Source organism: Vitis riparia, chromosome 7 (genome assembly GCF_004353265.1).
Source record: "Vitis riparia cultivar Riparia Gloire de Montpellier isolate 1030 chromosome 7, EGFV_Vit.rip_1.0, whole genome shotgun sequence".
Classification (NCBI taxonomy): domain Eukaryota; kingdom Viridiplantae; phylum Streptophyta; class Magnoliopsida; order Vitales; family Vitaceae; genus Vitis; species Vitis riparia.
In genome coordinates, this window is record NC_048437.1 from 4,667,922 (window position 1) to 4,689,035 (window position 21,114).

Sequence of the window (21,114 nt, forward strand, 5' to 3'; positions counted from 1 at the left end):
CCTCAACCCCTTGGTGTTCGAGAAGAAGCCTGCAGGCACCCCATTGACCAAGACAGAAAATTTGGCAGTTGAGATGCACCACCAAATCTACTCCATCCACCGAGACCCAAAGCCCATTTTAAGCAAAACCTTCATTAGAAAATTCCAGTTAATGCTGTCATAGGCTTCTTCGATGTCCAATTTGCAAATCAGCCCTCTCTTTTTGTTTATGCCAGAAGTCAATCACCTCATTAGCTATAAGCGAAGCATCCAAAATTTGTTTGCCCCTCACAAAGGCATTTTGATCCACATAAACCACCTTTTCTAAAACCTTCTTCAGCCTATTCGTCAGTACCTTAGCCAAAAGCTTGTACAATCCCCCTAACAGGCTGATTGGCCGGAAATCCCCTAGGTCTTCAGCACCTCCTTTCTTAGGGATGAGGACCAAGAAGGTGGTATTAAAGCTTTTGGCAAAAGATCTTTGATCACAAAACTCCTTAAACAAATCCACAATCTCCTCCTTCACAAAATCCCAACAAGCTTACCAAAAGGCCACTGAGAACCCATCCGGGCATGGAGCTTTATCACCATTCATTTCCATCAGGGCAGAGTAAATTTCCTCCTCAGTGAAAGGCAGCTCCAAAACTTCAGCTTCACAGGAGTTAAGGCGTGCAGCCCCTCAATATCAGCTCTCCAGCCTGGCTCTTCTGAGAGTAAATGTTGAAAAGCATTCACAATCCCCTCTCTCATCTCATGTTCCTCAGTCATCCACACCCCATTAATCTTAATTCTATCCAGGGATTATTTCTTCAATGGGCATTTGTCATCCGATGAAAGAAACCTGTGTTCCTATCCCCTTCCTTTAGCCACAGCTCCCTTATCAATTGTCTTCGGTGAATTTCCTCCATTAAAACCCACTTTTTAAAGGATTCCTTAGCTTCTTTTTTCAACTCTGTTTCTCCTTCAAAAGGGCTTCTCTCACTTTCCACCCTATCCCAATACTCAACTTGTTGAAGAACTGAGTTTTTATTAACTTCCAGCCTTCCAAACACCTCCCTATTCCAAACTTTGATTTTTTGCTTCAACTCCTTCATTTTAGTGGCTATTCTGAAACTAACCCTCCCTCTCACCTCAAACCCTTGCCACCATCCCCGAAGAAGGTCCTTGAAACCATCAACTTTAAGCCACATATTTTCAAACCTAAACGGGGAAGGGCCCCGCCTTAACCCACCACCCATCAGCAAGATGGGAAAGTGATTTGAGGTGGGTCTGGGCCGCCTGATTTGGACGACCCCACTAAAATGATCAAGCCATTTCTGGGTCACTAGGAACCTATCCAGTCTAGCCCAAGCCTGATTATTCCTACCCCAACTCTAGGTAAGCACACCCCCTTGCAAAGGAAGATCATGAAGTTCTAACTCGTCAACAATCTGGGCGAACCTTCTCATTGCACCAGTTAGCCTTCCCTGACTATTTCTTTCCCTTTGGGAGAGAATGACATTGAAATCACCCTCTAAACACCATAGATCATCCCAAATGCCTCTGATCGCCCCTAACTCCTCCCACATACAATCCCTATCCTCTCTGGAGAACGGCCCGTACACACCAGTAAAAATCCAAACTAGCCCATCTTCCACATTCCTGAGCCTACAGGAAATTGAGAAATTTCCCACCTCCATCTCAAGCACCTCCAGGGTCCTTTTATCCCAACAAATCAATAACCCTCCCGCAGAGCCATAGGCATCTAGGGCACCCCAATCTAGAAACCTACCAATGCCCAAACTTCTCACCAACCCCTCTGACATTGCCTGAATTTTGGTCTCCTGGAGACATAACAAATCCACCCTCTGACTTCTAATCACGGCCTTCATCACCTTTCTTTTGGAACTGTCGTTAGCTCCACATACATTCCAACTCAAGAGTCTTAGCTTCATTTAACTTCCATGACCTGACACCCTCTTCCTTGCATTCCACATTTCCGTTTTTTCCCTCCCTCGTAGTTAATGGAGCACTCTAATCTTTTCAATTCCCTTTCGAACATAGATTTCTCCAAAAGAGTTTTGCTATGGACTCTATCCCTTCTCTTTTGGATTTTAACCAAAAAATCCAAAATGTCTTGCTCCAATCCTTCTGTCGGAAACCCCAAGTACTTACTGAACCTAGCCAGATCACTTTCCTCCCAACTAACCTCCTCCCAGCCCTTTACTTCTCGTGGCATAGTTTGAACTAAGCACAATTCCTTTCCACATTCTCCATTGTTGCCATTGTTAACCTCCATCAGTTCCCAACGATTGACATTCTCATCTTCTATAGGCCCTAGAGCATTGAGCATGCGTAACGGGGTTTCCCCCTGGATTGTCTCCCTACTGTCCCCAAAATAGTCGTAATACTCCCCCAATGGAGTCCGACCAGGAAAAAAAAAAGAAGGAGAAGAGGATAACCCAGAAGCCAACAATCCACAAGGGTTAAAAGCACTCCCATACCTCGACGTTTCCTCAATTAGGGCAATGTCAGTCTTCGATCTCTCCTCAGATTGGAGCTCCTCCTCAATTTGCTTCTGCAGGCCATCCTTCACCCAGAAATGAGAGATTTCAACATCTGGACCCCTCAAAAGACTTGGGCCAGACCACACCGAGGGAAGGGCCACACCGATGTGGGCTCTGTTCCCCTCCAAAGATTGGGATGGGCCTCGGCAATCATCCAGCCTAACTAGCCTAAGCGCCACGAAGGCCTCCATAGCCTTGACCCACCTAGGGTCCTCCAAAGACATCGGCCCAAAAGAAGTCAACCCAGCCTCAAATGAAGAGGAGAAGACTGGATCTAACCCAATAGGCCCAGAGCCCAGATTAGAGCTTCGTGGGTCATCAGAAAGGCTTGGCTTAAGGGGCCCTCCCAGAAGCTGCAAACCTCCATGGGGCCCAACCGACGACCCATCAAGGCCCCGATAACGAACCAAAGGGCGCCCCGACCCACTCGTCTACCCCCACGTCCCATTGGCAGACTGCAACTGGGTCTCGAGCCTTGCGTCGTCGTCCTCTTCCACCTAGCGCTTGCCCGCGCGTACAAAGACCTCACCCTCAACCTCTCCTTCTGCTCCGATTTTCTTCCCACTCTTTTCTGTCGACAACGATCTCATTACCGGCCTAACCTCCCACCACAGGGTTAACGAATAGCACACCGCTTCAACCCAAATTTCCACCACGTTAGGAATCTCCTCGTTGTTAAGCTTCACCAGAATCCTGGCCCACTGCAACTCCTCCAGCTTCTCCGTTTGAGAATCAATAGATAAGAAACCCCTACACTCCTCCCCTACCCTTTTAAGGATGGCCCAATCCCATAAAGAGACGGGTAAGCCCACGATTCTCACCCATGCCTCGCTCTTTTTCTCTCCTTCCATCAGACACCCCGTCTCGGGGCTCCATTTCTCCAGTCGCAGAAAAAATCCCCCAACCAAAATTCTTCCAAGGTTTAGAGCTTTCTCAGCTTCTGCCAACAGCTCAAATTCCAGCAAAACCTTACCCTTTTCCAACTTAGCCAATCCTAAGTTGCCCTTCAACCCCCAATTTTTTTCCATTTGGGTCCCCTAACTTCTCAAGTCATCCCCCCTCACTGATTTGGGGTTCCAAGATCCAACAAGACAGTGAGCCAACTTATTTAAATTTCGGCTTAGGTCCTTTTTGCTGACTTCCACCCTCGTCACTGCTCTGCCTTTGCGCCTAGGCAGCTTAACCACCTCCGCAAAGGTTTTCCCCAAAATGGGCCTTGATGGCATCACCTTGTCCTTCTGACTCTCCTTCCTTTCAGTAGCAACACCCAAGCACTGAAGCGTCTCTGCCAGTGAAGCCCAACGCCCTTTTACTCTTCTTCCTTTGGGAATAAAGATGTTGAACCTTTTCTTCTCCATATCCACAACACCCAGACGGAGGAAGCATCCCCCCTTGTTTTCATCGCGCACCAGCGAATAGAACCTCCCTTTTTCCTTCCAATTTCTTTCCCATTTTCCAGTTCGCGTGTCCTTAATGCAAAAAACCAGACATTCTATAAAGATCCCTAGGCTCTCTGGTCCCAACTTAATCCACGAAGAAACCCCTCTTTTCCTCTCCACAATAGTGGCTTGCACTTTGCCCTTCTTCTTTTCTACCTCGATCTCAAAAGTCTTCGACTCCACTCCGAAGCTGCTCTTCCTCAAGCTTTTCCGAGACTCTGAGTGGACATTGCTTACTACACCCTCGCTCGCACACAGATTCACTCACTCTCCTCCATCACTCTCGCTCTCCCTCTCTCTCTCGCTCTCCTCCATTGTTGAACCCTGCTGGAACGAGAATACTAAATGGATCCTCCCGAGGAAAGGTATCAATCATACAAGCTCTTACTAAAGTAGGTTTCTTTGTGTGGGAGGTTGTATAGAGAAGGGTCCTAACCTTTGATCATGAAGATGTTGGCTTTTGGCAAGTTATTGTTATATATATATATATATATATATATATATATAAATGCAGAAAAATCAACTGGTCATTCCTCATCCTTTATGGGAAGGCTAGGGGTTGTAGCACTTTTTGTTCTATTTATTTGACATCTCTTAGGTTCTCCTTTCTTTGACGAAAGCGTCATTAATAGGCTGGCATGGAGTTTTATGGGTAAGAAGAGAAGGCAGGCTTGGGGAATAACTGTTGCTTGTTCTAGACAATTTGGTAGGAGGTTAATCAAAAATCCTTTAAAGGGGTGTAATGATTAGACCAATCACTTAAAGATTTCCTCATTTGTAACCTATAATAACAGTCTTACGGATCTCTACAAGATGGTTTCCAAGTCCTTACCGTACATCATTGAGTAGTTGTGCTCCAAGGAGTTAGAATGTTGTTGTGGTTATTGTTGCTCTTTTTTCACTTTTTAAGCCCGTATGTATACTTCCTATGTACTAAGTGTGCCCTTAACTTTAATATTATTTTTTTATTAGGCAAATGAGTAAATATATTGGAAATGCCTAAAAGGAGGTGCACTAACATACACTTAATTTACACCTAGACTAGGCGAGAAGGAGATAAACAGAAAAACACTCTCCTTACTTGAAGCTTAGTTAATTTTACAAAATCTATCATATTTATTAAGTGGTCCTCTATGTACAACCTAACCCAGTTCACAAAAGAATACGTAAAGTTGGATTTGATTGTTTTTGTCCAACTGCTCAACATCATTGAAAGCCTTTCTGCTCCTTTCTTTCCAACGAGTCTAAAACAAGCATAACAATACAACCCTACATGCTTTTCTGTTTTTTCACCACAATAGAGCCATGCAAACCCAAAAGATTCCTTTTGACTGAAGAGCACATCACCCAAACCACTCCAAAGAGAGAGAGAAACAGCTGCCATAACATATTGACTTTGGAATAAACGAGAAGCAAGTGATGTCTCGTTTCCTCCTTGCCTTTACACAAGTAACAACTATTCAGTCGAGTCCACTCCCTCCAAGTGACCAAAAAACACCATTGTTAGACTCATTCCATTTCAATTTGTCCTCCTCTTCCCTTTTTTATTAGTGCTTTTCATTTATTCTTATTTGAAGATCACAAAAAGAGACAAGTGTGTTGCTAGCTCCAAATTAAATAATTAGTTCCATCAAATTTAAATGCAGTAAACCGAATAAAAAGAGTGTTGGAACTTGCCCCAAACATATTTGAACCCTAAACAACCAGATTTGCAGTCCCAAAATTGCTGCTGGTAAACATATTTGTCTAAAGGATCAACAACACAACTAGTGCAAAATATAACCCTTCTTCCACAAAAACAAGCTAAACACAAGCGATCAGAAAACAGAAAATAGCAACAAGTCAAAACCAACAACCTTCAGCACCATCAAATGGTTCGAAAATCATTCCAAACCACAGTATTATTCACATCCAGCAGAAACAAGCCTCTTCAAGGCCAACAGTTGCAGCAAACCAACAAAAAGAAGGAACCTTTGTTTTGGATAAGCGAAGGCACAGAAAAAGGATATGTTAATAAGAACAAGCCATCCAACAGCCAACCCAAAGCATATAGGAAGTATACAACAAGCACCTATAGGCAAAAAACAAAAGAAAGAGAGGTACAAAAAACTCGTCCACCCTCGTTTAGAGCTCAACCAATCAAAAAAGTTGATTAAAAAATTAGGCCTTTCATCCATACACAACTTAGTACAAGACAAAAAATTACAAACAAACAAATATTTCATCCTTTGGATAGAAAACTCCTTATTTTCAAAAGAAATTTTATTTCTTTCTTTCCAAACCGTCCTAAAGAGACACAAGGAGGCTACTCTCCAAACCTTTCTTCGCTTCTTACCCACAAATGAGGCATGTCACCCAAGAAGGATCTCTATAAATATCGAAGGAAGAACCCACAGCACACCAAAAAAGGTAAACAACAATTCCCACAAAATCCTAACGTTGGTGCAATGAATTAGAAGGTGATCAATAGACTCTTCAGCAGCACAACAAAGGAAACGTCTATTATGAAGTGACCAACCCCTCTTCTTTAGTTGATCCAAAGTTAAATATTTACCCCATGAAGCTTCCCAAGCAAAAAAACCAACCTTAATAAGAACACGAGTGCACCAAATAATGTTGTTCGAGAACGGGACTGTACTACTACCCTCCACAGCGCTATAAAAGGATTAACTAAAAAATTACCATCCTTAGCCTCTTTTCACAATATCCTATCCTCCATGTTAGTAACCACCCTCATCCCTTGTAAGAAGAAAAGGAATATATCCAGCATCTCCATCTCCCAATCATTAAACGGCCTAGAAAAACGTGGATTTCAGCCCCCCTCCTCCCCCAAAGCATCTCAAACCTCTGCCACCCACGCCTCTTTTAAGGCCGCCAAAGGAAACAAAGAAGAGAAAGAAAAACTTAGAGCATTGTCTTAAAACCACCTATCCTCTCAAAATCTCACTCTTATACCATCCCCCATGGAGAAAACGAAATTGTTTTTCATTAAAGGTCATTCCTTTCTAATTTCCTTCCAAAACCTCACACCATACCCCTCCCTTACTTCTCGGGTACACCACCCCCTTTCTTCTACCTCATACTTCTTGCTAATCACTTGATTCCAAAGAACCTCCCCTTCTTGCACAAAGCGCCAACTCCATTTACCCAAAAAGGCTCTATAGAGTTTAGAAAGGCATCTAACACCCAAATCGCCCTTCCTTTTATTTGAACAAACAATCTCCCACTTTACAAAATGAGGCTTCTTCTTCAGTCCCCCTACCCCAAAAAAAGTCCCTTTGTATTTTCTCTAGTCTCGATCTTACCACTCGTGGCATACGCAACAAAGACATGAAGTATATCGGCATACTTGACAAAGTGCTCTAAAAGGATGACCCTCCTTCCTTTAGAAACAAATTGCCTCTTCCACACGGCAAGCCTCTTCCAGAACCTCTCCTCCACCCCGTCCCAAACCACCACCAATTTACGAGCAGCTCCCAAGGAAAGCCCCAAATAAGAGGAAGGCAACACCCCCACCTTGCAACCAAGTTCAAGGGCCAAATCTTCTCAGCCCTTCCTACCAATAGGATTTCACTCTAATCCAAGTTTATTTTCAGACCTGAAATGGCTTCAAACCACATTAATAACCAACTCAAAAAGACCATTTGCTCTGGGGAAGCCTCACAAAACACAAGAATATCATCAACGAACAGCAAATGGGTTACTTGAACCCCATTTCCTCCCCTTCCCCTAACCCTGTAGCTTGATAAAAAGCCCTCACTCACAGCTCTATTAATAAGGCAACTTAGGGCCTCCATCCCAATCACAAAAAGATAGGGCAATAGAGGATCCCCTTGCCTCAATCCCTTGGTGTTGTGAAAGAAGCCCAATGGAATGCCATTAACCAAAACCAAAAACAACAGAAAGGATATCCACCATCTTATCCAACCTACCCGCTTCTCCCCAAAGCCCATTTTCTGTATCACAGTCAGCAAAAAATTCCAATTTAGGTGGTCATAAGCCTTCTCTATGTCCAGTTTGCATAACACTCCACTCTTATTCCTTTTCATCATAGAATCAATAGCCTTATTAGCTATCAATGCAGCATCAAGAATTTACCTTCCTTCAACAAAAGCGACCACCTTACTCACCACCTTCTTTAGCCTATTAGCTAACACTTTAGCCAACAGTTTGTAAAGGCCTTCCACCAAGCTGATAGGTCAAAAGTGTCAAAGGTCATTTGTACCTCTTTTTTTTGGGATTAAAACCAAGAACGCAATATTCAAGCTCTTAACAAATCTCCCCCACTCATGGAATTCTCTAAAAAAGCCTATAATCTCTTCCTTCACACAAACTCCTAACTAAACTGTCAGAATGCAATGGAGAAACCGTCCGAACCAGGAGCCTTGTCCCTGTTCAGCTCAAACAGGACAGAAAAAATCTTCTTTTCATTGAAAGCTTCCTCCAACCTGGCAGCATCCTCATCCCCAATTGCCCCTTCAAGCTAGGGCGCCAATCTCTCGGTTCCATCAATAGATTCTAGAAGGCCCTAGCCAGCCACCCCCCCCCCTCCTTAATCTCATGCTCCACTAAGAACCAAGAGCCATTAATTTTAATCTTAGCCAACCAATTTCTCCTTTTATGGGCATCTGTCATCCTATGGACGTAGCCTGTGTTTCTATCTCCTTCCCTCAACCAAACTTTTCTTGACTTTTGTCTCCAGGAGACTTCTTCTAAGAACACCCATTTCTTGAAATCCTCCCTTGCCTCTTTTCTAACCTCCACTTTTTCCAAAGTTAACTCTCTTGATTTCTCCTGCTCATCCCAGAATGAAACTTTTTCTAAGGCCAAAGACTTATTAACCCCAATCTTCCCAAAAGCATCCTTGTTCCAAATTTTCAAGTTGGTCTTAAGCGCCTTCAGCTTTTCTGCCAGGACAAAACTACAAGAACCGCTAAAATTAAAACCTTGCCACCAACTTTTCAACAACACCTTAAACCCCTCCTCCTTTAACCACATTCTTAAAACAAAACGGGGTCGGTCCTCTCCTCACCCTTTCTCTATCTAGCAAAATGGGGAAGTGATCAAACACTGGTCTAGGGAGGGTGTACTGAACCACCCCACTAAAATGGCACTCCCAATCTTTAGTGACCAAAGACATGGACTGGCTATTCAACCCGCCACTCCAAGTAAACGGACCCCTCTGCAAAGGAAGATCTCTCAAATCTAGATCATCAATCACCTCTGAAAACCTCCACATAGTTGAAGGCACCCTCCCTCTCCTACTACATTCACAAGGGAATCTAATCACATTAAAGTCCCCTCCCATGCACCAGGGAGGAACTTTTAGGCTCCAAAGATATGGAAGAGGGTAAAAATTTCACAGCCATGCAAAGGAACTCAAAAGATTCACCTTGCACTCATTTATCATCAAAAACTAACACTACCAGGATTGGCAACTGGTCCATAGAGCTAGCTACCCATCTATGGTAGAAGAAACCAAATCCAGGGTAAAAACAGCCTTTTAAAAAAATACAAGAAAAATGGGAAGCTCCATCAAACAGCCTAGGAATCCTAAGGAATTTTAGATCCAACGACTCCTGACAGAAACCTAAAGTTTCAGGATTTTTTATGTCCATATGGTGCTGATATCAGCATGTACTGCTGCTGACATCAGTGTCCTCCAAACCTTGTGCTGAATATCGTCAACTTGCTGTGTTAGTCCTCTGATGATTTAAACCTTGCTCTAATGCCAAGTTGTTTGGCGTAAAAGGAAAAAAGTAACAAAGAGAAAAAGAAAAAGACAAGAAGTGGAAATTTTTAAACTATTCTCTACAATGCACAACTTTATTATTTACAAGGAAATTGGAAAATGAAAATATACCCTTTCACTTATTTACTACTTAAACTCTCAATAACATAATCCTGCTCACAAAGAGTATCTTATATCAGATCATGACACGTTTAAGCATAGCAATAGCCAATGCAATTTGAACCAAAGACCTGATAAGTAGGTGAGTTATTTAGGGTCAGTTTGGCATTTCCCATACCTTAAAGGAAAATCATTAGTTGGTGTGTTGACAGAAAAATATAATGAGGAAAAACATTTGAACAATAGTAAATTATGGTTTCAAAAGTACTGTGAGTTTCAGAAGTAGCATTTAAGCGTTCAATTAACTAGATTATTAAATTATTGTGAACATATGTAATGACAAAAATAGAGATCTTTCTCTTCTATCTTCTTGTCCTTTGAAGAATAATAACATAAACTTCACCTTTACATGGCTATTCTTCCTTTCCTTGACTATGCTGCTCTGTTTTTCTTTTTGCTCAATAGTAGTTTTTTCATTTCCTCCCTTGAGGGTTTTCTTGTAGACTTCATGTGTACTTGAGTCAGGTTGCATCCCTTGCTACAGTTTTAATAAGCCAAACAACTTGGTTTTTCTTAATCCTGCTTTCTAGAGACAATTACACTGCTTTCATTGATGGGACTTTGTAAACCTAACTAAAAAAAAAATTAACTTGAAAGCAAAAAATTCAGAACAACAATAAAAATATGGGGGACAGAAAAAACAATGGAAAAAATTTTAAGAATGAAAATTTACTTGATTAATGAACAATGATATTGAACAAAAACCAACTATATGATCAACAACAACAACAACAATAATAACAAAGACGATGATGATGGCAATAGTCATGGTGATAATATTAGTAATAAATAATTACAAATTAATTAATGGGTAATAAAATTTTTCAAAATTTAAAGAAAAAAGAAAGGAGAAAAGGAAACACCGTAGCTCTTGAGATCCTCCTTCTCCACTTTTGCATCTGAAAATTTCAAGAGCAATAAAAATAATATCAAAATAAACAAAAAATAAATACACACATACATACATATATATATATATATATATATATATTAGTTTGATGCCAAAACCTATTGAAAAAACGCAATCATAGCACTTTATCCAACCAATCCGCTAAAACCGAAAGCAAGAAATTCCAATTTACCTGATCATAAGCCTTTGCAATGTCAAGTTTGCAAAGAACACCATGATCATTACTTTTCAACATCGAGTCAACAACCTCATTAGCAATCAATACCACATCCAGAATTTGTTTACTCTCCAAAAAAGCATTTTGGGACTTAAGACCACTTTGACCACCACCTTCTTGAGTCTATTGGCTAAAACCTTAGCCAACAACTTACAAAGACTATCTACCAAACTGATAGACCTAAAATCTCTCAAATCTTCGTGACCCCCTTTCTTTGGAATAAAACTAACAAATTTGCATTCAAACTCTTTACGAATCTACCCGGCTCATAGAATTCTCTAAAAAAATCTATCACCTCTTCATTCATAAAATCCCAACTGAAATGCCAAGAAGTCATAGAGAAGTCATCCATAGAAGCCATAAAGGATTTGACTAATCATATGCTCATTCAAAAGTGAGAATCTTGTGGCAACTAGTATTTTCCTCTATATAGAGTGGCATGGGTGATGCGCTTCTCTATAAGAGGAACTCTCCTGGGTTGACATGGCTTGACATGGCTCTTTTGTAGTGAAGTAGAAGAAAGTTTGGAGAACCTCTCCTTGGAGTTGTTTTCAATGTTATGGAAGGATGAAAATAGGAGGTCATTCAAAGATACAAAACAGCTGGATCAAGCAATCCAATATTCTTTTACATGTATCTTTTTAGATTAGGCTAGAGTGTACATAGATGATCACTCTATGACCATGACAAGCTTTGTAGATTGGTTTGGTTCCAATTAAGAAGAGGGAGGTTGTTTATCATTTTCCTTCTTCCATTTTACTTGTTTGTTGGTGATGTTTGTAAGCATCGTGCGTACTTTGTTGTGCCCTATTGCAGCCACTTATAACATAATATCTCATTTTGCCTATCAAACCCCAAGTTCCCATGCCCAAAAGATTAGGAAAAAAAAACTAATATCAAGACAAAATTTGAGATGTAAGCCTTAATTAGCAATGGAGAAAAACCATCCCTCCAAAAGATCACATATGCAACATGATAGCAGTTTTTTCTATGAATATTTGTTCTTATTTCCTTCCAAATTCAGCACTATTAATGATATCCTTAAGAATAACAAATAACAAACTGTCTTGGTAATAAATAAAACTTCCCACATGCTTGGAAACAGCCTGTGTCTAAAACCTCTGTACAAACAATCTATAAAGTTAATTCTCATTGCCAATGCTCATAGCTTTCAAAAAATAAAAGGCCTCCCATTAGCTAATTCACTAATATGATGGATAACACAGCTAACATACATTAATAAACACAGAGACACAGAAAATTAAAATGGATGTAAGGAATGGTAGAGCTGTTAGTTGAACTGCTAATGCACTGTTAGCAAATTAAGCAAGATCAGATCTAACCAGTAGAGCTTTTTGGCTTCGCCTGTGCCGAACGCCCTGATTTTGGATTCTTTTCTGCACCTTGTTTTTTGTCAAGGGCCTGCTGCTTCAGAATATTTTCTTCAGTATGTTTCATCAGACGGTCCATCCCCACCCATTCATCCCAACTGTGGGCAATATGTCCAAGCCTCAGTAAGTATTTCTAAATCCCCTTTGACAATTAACGAAGTTCAATGACAAACAAAAAATCAGCAGTTTTGAAATAGCCATAATCACAGACAGCTGAAGGCGATGATTACAGCATACCCCATAAACAGGGACGGGTCAATGCTTTACAGGGCCTATGACAAAGATTCTAAATAAGGTCGTTTATTAATTATTATATTAGTATAAATAACATTAATTGTCTATTTATATAGTATAAAACTTTTGGCGCCCCCTTTTTTGCCGCTTCTTAATACAAGCTTTTGTCTATCAAAAAAAAATATAGTATAGAACTTTAATTTGAAGTTCTTTTTTCTCTCCTTAAATTATGTGCAAGAAAGAAAAAGCTGATGGGAAGAGAATTTTACCAAAGTTTCAAAGTTTAAACCCGTATCTAAAAATGGACCAAAACTCAGTGCATACCACCAGACAATGCAACAGTTCCAATGGGTCTTTAAACCTTATTAGACCTTCTTGCAAATGGTTCTCATTGATATTGAATAATTTTTCCCATTGCTGTTTGATAATATATTAAAATGTGGTCACTTCTATTGGCATTTATTAACACATTCAATAATCTAACATGATGGAAAAATAATTACTTCTCACTGGATAAATAATTACTCAACATTAATATTGGATAACATTTTTTTGATAGGTAAATTTTTGTCCCCAATTGGGACTTGAACTTGGAATCTCCCACAAACCCTCCCCGTCCCTTTACCACTTGAGCCAGGCCTCAAGGGCATTAATATTGGATAACATATTAAAATAAGGCCTTTCTAGATAATACATCAAAAAGTTGGAAAAAAAATTAAGTAAGACCTTTTTCTTGAATTGGGCCTGGAGCAATAGCCCTAGCCACCGTAGGGTGGAGCCCACATTGCCATAGATATAAACTTTCATACAGTGGTAGAAATGCATAACCATTCTAAGCATAATTCCAATTTTTGGTACAGAAGATCTACTTAGCAGGGATAATTAACTGGTTAAATTTATTGACTATAAACCTTTATTGAGCCTGCCAATAGCAGTACTTGCCATTTTGAATTTCCATTTACTTGTCTGGACTTTGGACTATTAGAACTCAAATTTTTATTGATGATAAAATTAAAAAGATGCTCAAACTTTGTAAGTTCAAAACTACTGATGAAGTCATACCCAAACCATAACTCCAAGGGTTTTTATTTTCAGAACCACCTTCCAACTTTGGATTCCTTTACCACCATGTAATGACTACTTTTGCAAATTTGATGCTGTGAACAATTTATCTATTTTAAATGATGCACTGTAACTGCAGGGAGAAAAGACCAGCACACAAAAGCATTATACAGAAGTGGTAGGACCATTTCGACAAGAGAAAGAAGAAGAAGAGTGCTGCCATGGCTCCAGAAAGAAAAGGAAGAAGAGTTTGGACCATAAGATTTAGAAGCAAAAAAAGAAAAGGAGATGAAAAGAAACAAAGAGAGAACAATGTCATGAAGATTCAAGGAAAAAATACATAAGATAAAGCAGATAGACAAGAAGACATACTCACTTTTTATTCCATCCCTGCAAAACAGAAAAGGAGAAGGATATCATTTAATAAGAAAACAAGAAATATTTGTTCATCTCATAAATCAGCAATGCAAGCATTCAAAATTTGTTGGGAAATACCATGTTAACATTTCTAACTAGAAGTGTTGCTCAAGAAAATATGCTAAAGAGCACTCAGTGACTAATGAACAAGAAAAACGAAAAGAAAAAAATAAACTTACAAGGTAATGAACAAAGTATCTCCACTCCTTCTTTCGAAATTCAGCCTTTTGGACCTTACAAATAAAAGCATGTAAATGGATCAGATATTGATTGTTAGAATTGGAAATAAGTACATTTGGCACAATAGAGTATAAGTATTTAAAAACAGTTAAGGAGGTAAAAGTAAAATGGGTCTTAACATTAATAATATTATATTCTATGTGAAACAAAATCTTGTCTTAACTAATTTTAAACTGAAGCAACAATATAAAGGAGCATCATTTGTGAGCATAGGGTTCCCTCTCATTATTGAACATAATAAAAAAATACACACCAGAGTAAGCCAAACCAGAATGAAGTTATTAACCATTAATCAAATGCTGATAATGTCCTTGTGGACAACGTGGAGAACTATAATTTCAAAGTAACCCAACAATTCAAACTATTAGTTGAGCGAAAAAAAAATAGCAGTAAGTTGGGCCCATGAAGCCAATTACAAGCAGTGAAACATTTGCAACCTCAGCTATCTTTGGTAATGCCAACTCTTTTTCTTGAAATCTTATTTTCCATCGTAACCTAATTGATTTGGAGATTGATGATCTCAAAAGACTAATGACTTCTCTTTCCCGTGTACAATTGTCCCCATTTGTTCCAGATGCAAAAGCTTGGGTACCTTCTTCTTTAGGAGTATTCTCAGTAAAACCCTTTTTTTAGCCTTGTCCAATTTATTAGATTCAGTTTCTTTCCATCCAATCAAATTTTTGTGGAAGTCAAGAGTCTCATCTAAAGTCAAGGCCTTTGCTTGGTTAGTAACACATAAGAAGGTAACTACCAATGACCCTTAGTCCTGATCAGTGCATCCTATGTAGGGGGATTAGAGAGACAAATGATCATCTCTTCCTCCATTGTCCACTTTGGGATTATGCCACAAGCTATTCTCACAAGCCGGGATGGTGTGGGTTCAGCCAAGGAGTATTTGTGATATGATGGTTATTTCTTTTATTTATTTTGGGAACTCCGCTAGAGGCAAGACCCTTGAAAAGATTGCTTGTCTCACCTTGATGCGGATTGTGTGAAGAGAAGGGAATGCTAGGATTTTTGGGATACTTGGAAGAAGCATGAGATGATGTGAGACTTACTTCATTTCTTCACTTCTTTTTGGGCCTCTTGTACTAACGTTTTTAAAGTCATACCCTTAAATGTCATTCAACTTAGTTGACATTCCATATGCACGCCTTAGGCTTGGGCCTAGTCTGTGAGGATCCTACATGAGCTTTTGGAGACGTAATACTTTTAGTCTTTTTTATTCCTTTTGTACAAATCTCCTTATAAAGTGGAGGCCCTTTTTGGGTCTTTTGATCAGGTTTGTATATTATAGGGAGTATTTCTCATCCTTCTCATGATTTCCTTATAATAATTAATACATCTTCTGTTTCTAATAAAAAAATATATATATATATAAAGGGAAACTTTGTATGATTCTTTAGGCTCATGATTGCAGGATTCTAGTTGAAATTAAACCCACTCCTGAGAAAATATTTGTTTATCATCCTATTCTACAAGATTTTAGTCATTGACCATTTTCTTAAACTTTGTTTTGCCAATTGACAACATGATGGAGGTACTAAGAAATACTAAATATATCTTTATGGTGGGTTATGGGTAGGAGAGCAGGTCAACCATAGAGATGATGTACACCAATATTTGAAGGAATAGAAGAGTAAATGGACAGAAGGGGGTGGAGGAGGTTGGCAGTCACCTCAAGGGGGTTGTGGCTTGTATTCTTTTTGTCTAGCTTCTTAGGCATTGTTTGTATACTTCATGTGTACTTTTTCACCGTTTCTAGCCATTTCTAATTCAAAGTCTCATTTACCTATCAAAGAAAAAGGGGGGGGGGGGGGGGGGGGGAGGGCCGGGGTGTGTGTGGTTGTGGCTTGTAGCTCATATGGGCAATCTCAAGGAGTGATTGGAAAGCCTCAAAAGAACTCAGGAGCTATTCATGATAGAAAAAATTCCTTCTTCTAGACAAGTTTCCAGGGACCTTTATATAGGAGTTCAAGGGTACAGCTCAGTTCGTGAAAAGAGTTTCAGCCAATGGGGATCCTCCAAAGGTTTGCAAGTCAGAACTTCATCGATCCAAGATGAATTAATGGATTCCCCTCCCTCTCAATCTAGTTGAAAAAGGTCCAATACATGTCTGATCTATATTGTTCCCGCCTCTCAAACGAATTCCAACTATTTGATGATTAGTGACAACCAAGCCCCAGAACCAAGTTGCACCATTTGGGAATTGAAACAATCTCAGACAACACCCCCACCCCCAAGCCTTAATCGTGACTCAATTAGGCAACAAAGCATCAAGGATAATTTGGAGTCTATCATATAGTCAGACAGATTTAGTAGCCTCTCAGTGATTTTATAATTAAAATTCAGAAAAAATTGCCAGTTTTGTTAATTATTTAGATTTTTTTGTACAAATACAAGTTCGGATTAGGTAATGCTGGAAGATCCGCCAATTTATTACATGAGTGCGAGCGCACTTGATAAAACGATTATTATGCCAAAGAAGAAAATGGTTTTATATAAATACAAGAGTTTCCGAGTTAAGTTGATACTTTTCTTATACTTGAAGTAGCACTGTATAGTACAAAAACCAGCTCTTTTCTAAAACACAAAACAAGGAATTCTTGTCATTGATTGAATTCCTTCACTTCAAAGATTTGGTTCCGAATAAAATTTAGAACTCTTATCTTTGACCATTTCTTTCCCTTTCTTTTATTTGTTCACTCTAGCAACCACCAAACAAATATAGGATAACCGCAGTGTTCATCTCCAAAAGAATCTGATCTCAAAATAATGGCAACGCTGAAAGTCTATCCGACGAAAACAATAAAATCTTAAGCATCATTTTGTCCTCTCTCATTCTGACCATAACCGACGAAAGTGCAGTATGAATTCAAAATTTCCAAGAATGTACAAACCCTAAGCCATGAAAATTTTATCTTAAAAATTAAAATCACAGATAAATAAAAAATTAACAATTAAAATCGAGAACAAGAAACGAAATAACCCTAATTTAGTTGGTGAGAGAACAAGCCGCAAAAAAAGGGGCAACAGACCGATAAAAAACAATGAAATAAAGAAAGAAGAAATCAAAAAGACGAGAAAAGAGGCAAAAGAAAGATACCTTCGCTTCGTAGATGCGGGGCCCGTGATAAGCGAGGACCTTCTCACCTTCAGAGAAGGTGCCGGAATTGGATGCCGGAATGTCGCCGGTGGACGTGTCGGCGTCGGTGGTGGAGTCGTCCTTGACTCCGGTGTTGGAGCTTCCCATTTGCCGAAGCTCAGATCTCGTTTCTTGGAAACGTTGTTCCTCCCTGTTTCGCTTGGTTCTTTTTTTCGGCTGTCTTTGGCCGCGCTCTCTTAAAATCCCAACCCAACCCGCTCAACTTTCAAAAGATAGGTGTCAGGAGACTGAAGTGAACTCTCTTTACACTGCAGGCGATTTGGACCGACATATTAAAAAATATATATATATTTATTAAAATATAGTATTTTAAAAATTACTTCCAAATATATTTTCAATTTAAAGATCATTTAAAAGTTGTATTCCCAAAAAATAATTTTAATTTAAATATGAAAATTATCTTTTTAAAATATGACTTCAAAATTCAATTGAAGTCTTTTCAAAAAATAACTTTTAATTAGATTTTTTTTAAACTATTTCAAGAGTGTTATATTTTAATAAATTATTTTCTCAAAAATTGTGTGAACATTTTTTAACCTATATTTGATTTTTGGAAAATTTTTAGAAAAATATAAGGGAAATAAAATAAATAAGAAAAATGAAATGAAAGAAAAAAAAAAGAAAAGTAAAAAATATAAAATCAATAAATTATTTTCATATTATATTTCAAACTTATTTCACTCATTTTAATTTTCTATATAAATATTAATGTTATGTTGTATTTTAAGAAAAAATAATAAAGAAAATGATTTTTTTTATATAAATAATACTTCTATATTTGATTTGAGGAAATGACTAAAAAAAGAAAAAATGATTATAAGAAACAATTTCTCATATTTGGTTTTTAATTAAGTTGTAAAATTAAAGTAGAATATAAAAATAATTTATTAATTTTAAAAATATTTTTATTTTTATTCACTATTTCTTACCTTATATTCTTTTTCTTTATTTCCCTCACTTCACACCTTCCTTTAAAATTTTTGAGAACCAAACATGAATTAAATAATTTGAAAATACATAAATTTATAACTAATTTTAATTATGTTTAATTTTTTTTCTCAAACCAACTAAATATGAGAAAATAATATTTATTATTATTTTATTTCATTTCCTTTGTATTTTTTTTTTTCCTTTTGCAACTAAATATAAGATTACTTTTATTCACCTTTTTTTTCTTTACATTTTTCCTCAAACTTTCCAAAATGTAAAATAAGCTTATAAATGCCTAAATAATCTATTTGACATATTATATAAATTTTATATGAATTTACACATCATGAAGACTTTTGTAAATAAATGTTTGAATGTTTCTATTTTTTATTTTTTTTTATTTTTGTAATCTGGAAACATTGTAGCCCATACCTTCACTTTTTCTTTCTTTGTCCTCCATCAAACAATGCAATTTTTCCTAATTTCCTAGGGTTGAATGATTCCGAGGATTTAGCCTTCTTAGAATTTGTTTATTGTTATCAAAAAAAAAAAAAATTAACTTGATAATTTGTCATTATTCGATGAAAATTCCTTGTTATATTTGGCTTTCCAATAATTTAAAAGGAAAATAGAATGAAAAAAATGGAAAAGAAAAGTAGAATGAAAAAAATAGTGAAAAAAATAAAAAATAAATTTAAATTTAATAAATTATTTTTATATGTTACTTTAAATTCATTTTAATTATTTTACATATAAAAAATTAATTTAAAAATGCATAAGTTTTGAGTGTAAACTCGTTTTACTTAATTGAAACTTTTTATACAAAGATTAAATAATTTTAAAATATATAAATTTTAATTTATATTTTTTAGGATAAAACTAAATAAAAGAAAATCATTTTTCTTAGTATTTGTTTTTCTTTTTTTTTTTAAATATTTTCTGGAATCCAATATAATTGAAAAATCTAGAGAAAACTTGAAGGAAAAAAAATAAAAAGAAAGAAAAAAACAACAAAGGATGATAAAAATAGATTCATCCTATGCTTGGATTTTAGAAAAATTTGAGATAAACTGTGAGAAGATATAGAAGAAAAATTAATTGAAAGAAAAAACAATAATGAATAATAAATAATAAATTATTAAATTATTTTATTGAATAATCATATGAAATAATGAAAGTTCTATTACATTTCCTTTTGTAACACCAAGGGAAATCAATGAAAAGAACAAAAAAATTACAAACTGAAAAAGTAAATACCAATCATAACCCAAGTACTGAACCCCACCCACATGCAAAATCTCAGAATAAATAAATGAACCCCAACAAAAGAATCCATGTCAGGGCTGCTAATCAAGTATATATAGCAGTATAGATAGATCTCAGTGGGGCATGCCGTCGACATACTTGTGTCCCTCACCAGGGCTGGGACCCGAGTCCTTGATTCCTCCAAGTGTTCCAGCGTTGGTGAATTTGTGTCCATTACCAGGGCTGGGACCCGAGTCCTTGATTCCTCCAAGTGTTCCAGCGTTGGTGAATTTGTGTCCATTACCAGGGCTTGGTCCTGATTGCTTGATGGCTCCAAGAGACAACCCATCAAAGAATCCCCTCATCTCCTCACCATCAGGGCCTCGCGGCTTCTTCAACACATTGAAGGGGCGGCCATGGATGGCAATGGAGTTCAACACCAGAACAAGGAAGAGGAAGCTCACAAATTTGAGTGCTCTAGCCATATCTACCTGATATTGGTATGTATCTGCAGAGAATTAGCGAATGTATTGTTTGATGGATATGCAAAAGGGTGAAGTGGGTGTCCAATTTATATAGAGTTTTGTTTGACTGCCATTCAAAGGAGCATGAGGATAATAGCAATGGCCTAATGTGCAGGAACCTACAAGGGAGTTTCTTCACTTCTGGAAAAGTAGGCATGAGCAAAGAAAATAAGGGGAAGGGGCTGGCGAGTCTAAGTTGAAAGGTGTGGAAAACGAAGTAGAAATGGAAAAAACTAGCATCGATTCATGGATTCTACCCGGCTGCTTGAATCATGGGTCGAAAATTCCTTTTGCAATCTAGGCTAGAAAGGTCGACCATACACAAGGTTTGAATTCAACCATCAACTATGAAGGCGACTCGTGTTGATGATGTCTTGACCAGCGGGGTGACTAACTCAAGGCTCGTTTATTTTTCTAAATAAACGAGAGTACTCCTTACGCAAGCGACTCTTCTTAGTGACTAATTTTTTAATTTTTTTTTCTCTTCAAAACTATGACTCGCCTTAGTATAACATGAATGGCATGGTTGTCTAGAAGTTTAAAAACTGTCAAGGCTAAAATTACATTGTGGATTCTGTCATGCATTATTTATTTATTTATTTTAATTCAAACTATTAATTTATTTAGTTTATATATTATTATTTTTAAATAAAATTCAAATCACTCTCATATGATTTCTCGTGATTTTAAATGATTTACAAAAAGTTGAATTATTCAAATCGTTCGAGGTGTGTTTTCGATTAAATTAAATTTTTTGATTCAAATGTTGTAATTTTATTTAACATTTCCTATTTTTTAATTAACGAAACTCAATCAACAATTATTGAATCTAGAGACATGTTCTCATCACCAATCAAGGTTTCCACCAAGGTTTTCAAATCAAATAAATTTGAGATATGTAGA

General features: G+C 37.6%; 2 protein-coding genes across 8 annotated transcripts in view; both read right to left on the reverse strand.

The window, feature by feature from the left end:
- The window catches only part of LOC117917334 (protein MRG1), a 35,437-nt gene extending 17,712 nt beyond the window's left edge, over positions 1-17,725 (reverse strand). For 4 of the 7 annotated variants that reach the window (XR_004651668.1, XM_034833577.1, XM_034833576.1 and 1 more), the window contains exons 1-5: positions 17,453-17,725; positions 14,286-14,339; positions 14,066-14,079; positions 12,346-12,491; positions 10,739-10,774 (exon numbers count right to left, since the gene is read on the reverse strand). Coding sequence is in view for 6 of the 7 variants with exons in the window: in XM_034833577.1 (XP_034689468.1) it covers positions 10,739-10,774; positions 12,346-12,491; positions 14,066-14,079; positions 14,286-14,339; positions 17,453-17,599 (397 nt within the window). In the remaining variant the exon portion in view is untranslated. The remainder of the gene's footprint in view (positions 1-10,738; positions 10,775-12,345; positions 12,492-14,065; positions 14,080-14,285; positions 14,340-17,452) is intronic. The other 3 variants (XM_034833579.1, XM_034833578.1, XM_034833580.1) reach the window with 3 other exon arrangements.
- Positions 17,726-19,606: 1,881 nt separating this feature from the next.
- On the reverse strand, positions 19,607-20,206 carry LOC117919003 (PAMP-induced secreted peptide 2). The gene is made up of 2 exons (XM_034836011.1): positions 19,926-20,206; positions 19,607-19,859 (listed from the first exon to the last, which is right to left on the reverse strand). Exons 1-2 carry the CDS (start codon positions 20,170-20,172, stop codon positions 19,822-19,824), a joined length of 285 nt encoding a protein of 94 aa, XP_034691902.1. The 5' UTR covers positions 20,173-20,206; the 3' UTR covers positions 19,607-19,821.
- Positions 20,207-21,114: the final 908 nt, after the last annotated feature.

Coding starts and splice junctions, on each gene's coding strand:
- LOC117919003 (XM_034836011.1), bottom strand. CDS start 20,172: ATGGCTAGAGCACTCAAATTTGTGAGCTTCCTCTTCCTTGTTCTGGTG. Junction 19,860..19,925: donor GGACTCGGGTCCCAGCCCTG/GTAATGGACACA, acceptor GTCCCAGCCCTG/GTGAGGGACACAAGTATGTC.